Raw genomic sequence first — 3,937 nt, forward strand, 5'->3', positions numbered from 1 at the left:
TATAAACTTTTTAAATCAATCAACTATGGACAGCAACTACAACATTTATTTTCTGAAATACTGAAATAATCCAAACTCCCAATCCTTGTAAGTGACAACACAGAAGCACAAATATAAATAAGGGCATAAATTATATATATATTGAATTTTTATTTGGGAGACATTTAACACTTGTATTACTCAGATACCTCATACAAAGAATGTGATTTCATATTAATGGCTCTGTTTGTTTAGGACATTTCTGAAATAAAATTCCTTCATGTTAAGAAAAAGCATTTTGAATCTCTCTCTCTCTCTCATTTTCTCCCCGTCCCTCCTTCTCTTTCTGAAAACAATAAATTCAATTGATACTATTTTTTATAGACAGCCATACTCATATTTATATATATTCATAGCAAAAAGTATTGTGCACTTCAGTTCAACTACTTCTGAGAAAAACATTTTATTGAATGAAATGAATTAACATATTTACAGAAAGAGAATGTAAAAGCTGTTTTGAAATTTTAAGGATACCCGTTCAGCACTCATTACAATTCTTTTTCTTCATGATCTGAATCTGTCTCCCACATTATGAAATGAATCATTATTAAATGAATAATTAGTTCTACTATCTGCAGTAGAAAGAACTTATTAAAACATTAAACTCAGAGAAAAAGTAAAAGTGTGCAGAAATGCTCACACTGGAATCTCTCGATAACTACTACCAGCTCTATTTTTAATTTCTTTCCTATATTATTTCCAAAGTAAAGTATACTCATTATATTCAGGAAAAATACTGTAATGTATTGATTGCATGGGGCAGCTTTCTTATTTTTATCAATGTAATTGTTGAGTTCTGTATTCTACGGTACGCAGGATACCTTATATCCATGGACCCTCCTTGATACCTATAGGTATCATCAAGTATGTAAAAAATGCATGTGGGCAATAAAGCAAAAATAGGGCAGTAAAAACAATATGGTGTTCACTTTTGTTTTTTTGAAAGCGAGAGTATTCTTAACAATTGCTTGCTTGCTGTTGGCTCATGGAACTAGAGAATGTATATTAGAATCTTAATCCTCAGAAAATTATTTCCTTTAGCTACTATTTGTCTAAGAAGTGATAAACCATATAATTTACAAGAAGAAAACTACTGAATCCTTCAGAAAACACAACCTGGCAATCTGTCTTCAAAGCAAAATGATGAAGTGGCAGGAGTGTGATGGGGAAAGCGGTCTTCAGGAACATCAGGTAAGAGAATCCAGCTGTGCCTGGATGGTCTCTAGCTATTTACAAAGACAAGAAAAAGAGAGCTGGTAAAGAAAGAGAAATGCATAGGAAGTGCTGTTTAGAAACATGCAAATAGAAGGGAAAGGATGGCATTGGCAATTATGCATATTAAATCCATTCACAGCAATAAATACACCACTTAAATTTTGTTCTTTTTTAGTGACAATATTAGAATTAGTGCTTGCTAAATTTTCAAATTTGTAAAGGAGGATTTCTAAATACCACTGTTTTATGTACACCCAACTGTTTCACTTTAAATGTTCATTGTATGACTTTTAAAGGTGTGTGTGTCTGGGGGAATTTCCTAGATTACAAAATCAGTATTTGGAAAGAATCATCAAAAATACTCAAAGATAAATCTTTAAGGCCTGGCATCTTCCTTTTCTTTTGTACACAGAAATTAAAATATTTAACATTACTTTATATCTAATGTGCCAGTGTGGCTAGGTACCACACACGTCATTACATATTGTTTACAGCAATACTCCTATTGCTGTAATTAAAACCATTTCCATTTCTTCCTGATTTAGTTTGTCAGATTCTCATCTCAGCAATGCTTCCTACTGTGAAACATAAGGTGTTTACAAGTCAAGTTTAAAGAACTTAGTTCCATAATAGGGAATTTAAAAATAAGAATTCATAAAATGAAGGAAACATTAGGGAAAAACCCACTTCTTAGAAATTATTTTTAAAATACTTACCTTGTTATAGAAATCAAACAACTCCTTGTGATTGAATTCTACAAGAACTTTCTCCAGATTCTATAAGAAAGAAAAAAAGAATTTAGTTGTATACAATTTATAGTTCTTTTTCTATCCAGCTAGCCCCCAAATATGCCATCTTATTCTGAGTAGGTTTAAAAGAAATACAATATAAATGTTACCTGCTCTACTTAACATCATTGTTCCTAGAATTCACAAACGCACTTAATAACACTCCACATTAGCATAAGGTTTCAACTCTATAGGGACATCTGTTCTTTAGTTGACTCTGCAAAGTTTAATAAAATAGATGCCAGCAAGAGAACAATTTCATTATCTATTTTTTCAAGACAGAGATAATACATGAGATTATATTTCATCTTTCTCAGCAGTCCATTTGAAATCTGGTAAATGCCATTACATAAAGACACCGGGGGTGGCATATCTGATTGGATCCATCCAGCCATTAATGCCTCACATCAGCACTGCTGCTGTCTCTAAGCATCTAACAGTTATGATCTTAACATGCTGAGATTGCTACCTTTTTCAATGTACAGACTCAGCAAAAGTTAACAATTAACACAACAGCTTCCAAGCTGGGACTTAAACATGCTCCTTCCTTTTAACCCACAATGACCTAGAGAAGACCTCAAGAATAAGGGAGGAGGCAGCCTATCAATGACTCTCTCATCATTGATGTTTCTATAGCTCTCCCTATCCCTGAAATCAAAAACATATTAAAAATTCTAAAAAATAATAAGGGAGAATATAGAAGTGGTTTTAAGTGTTTCGTGTCTATATGTAAAGAGATTATCTTTAGAATTTGAGAATCTATGTTTATCCATGGAGTAGCCAAGAGCAGTTGTTCTTTAGGAAGGTAGCAATGGAACCTAAGATAAGGCTAAAAACGGAAGGGAAGCTAGCCTGCTCCCCACACTGCCATGTGGCATTAAACCCCAAAGAGTCCAAAATTTTAAATTCAAATCTGGCCTTGCAGGACATTATTAAGGTATCTTATCCAGAAAGGAGTAAGATCAATTTTATTTAACAGGTTGGTAGCTTTAATGATTCTAAATTTAGACATACAGTCCATGGCTCCATTTTTACTCTTGCTTCAGGCCTAAAAATATTAGGAATGGGCCTGATCAAAAACTTTTCCATGACATTTTAAGGAGGAAAATACTCCTAGCTTTTCTTTCTTTTTTTTTTTTTGATTTGTGGATAGTGTACCAACCTTTTATCCTTGAGAATATAATGAGAAAGTCACAAATTTGCTTAGCAAACCAGAATCAACTCTCTAACTTTATTGTTTACTCCTCCAAAAATGTTTGGAAGGGTCTATCCATTAAGGAAGCATGTTTTCAAACAACTTCTTTTCAATTTACTGTCAGGACACAAAGCAATGGTAGTCTAGACCCAACAAGCATGTACAAAAAAGCATTATGTTTAATGAGAGTTCAATTGCTCATATTTAAGGGGTGCTTCTCTTTGGGTTGTCTAGCTCTACATATATCTTCCAACATCCCCCAGCACACTGTCACCCTTCCGCACCTGCAACAGTTGTAAACCAAGGCGTGCACAAGTTCCCCCCGCCTCTCCACCACACTTCCATCCACCCAGCATGCCTAACACCCCCACAGGATGTGCACACATCCCCTCTGATGTGCTCACGTCCTTTGGAGAGTGTCTGGGTGTTCTGGGTGCTGAGGGTGGGAGCCTGTGAGATGACAGTGAGAGGGCGAGTGGTGATGCCCTGTTCCCACGGAGGCCAGTGCAGCTACGAGAGCACCTCTGGGGGGTTAGTGCAGGTGCTGAGGCAGGAGCAGGTGCAGACAGACACACCTGGTGGGCGCAGGCGGCCCTCGCTGAGGTGCCTTTGGTCAGCGTTCAAGATCAAGAACCCAGAGGCGGAGAGGAAGTCTGTCCTCTCAGAGAAACAGTGGGTGCAGCGGCAGGGGTGGGACGCT

General features: G+C 36.2%; 1 protein-coding gene across 1 annotated transcript in view; it reads right to left on the bottom strand.

Annotated features, from left to right (window-relative positions):
* Positions 1–946: 946 nt before the first annotated feature.
* Positions 947–3,937, bottom strand: part of COMMD10 (COMM domain containing 10) — a 136,373-nt gene continuing 133,382 nt past the window's right edge. The window contains exons 5-6 of the mRNA XM_006755267.2: positions 1,971–2,030; positions 947–1,265 (exon numbers count right to left, since the gene is read on the bottom strand). Of these exons, the coding sequence (XP_006755330.1) occupies positions 1,227–1,265; positions 1,971–2,030 (99 nt within the window). The 3' untranslated portion in view covers positions 947–1,226. The remainder of the gene's footprint in view (positions 1,266–1,970; positions 2,031–3,937) is intronic.

The sequence above is a fragment of the Myotis davidii genome, unplaced genomic scaffold, assembly GCF_000327345.1.
Source record: "Myotis davidii unplaced genomic scaffold, ASM32734v1 scaffold130, whole genome shotgun sequence".
Classification (NCBI taxonomy): Eukaryota; Metazoa; Chordata; class Mammalia; order Chiroptera; family Vespertilionidae; genus Myotis; species Myotis davidii.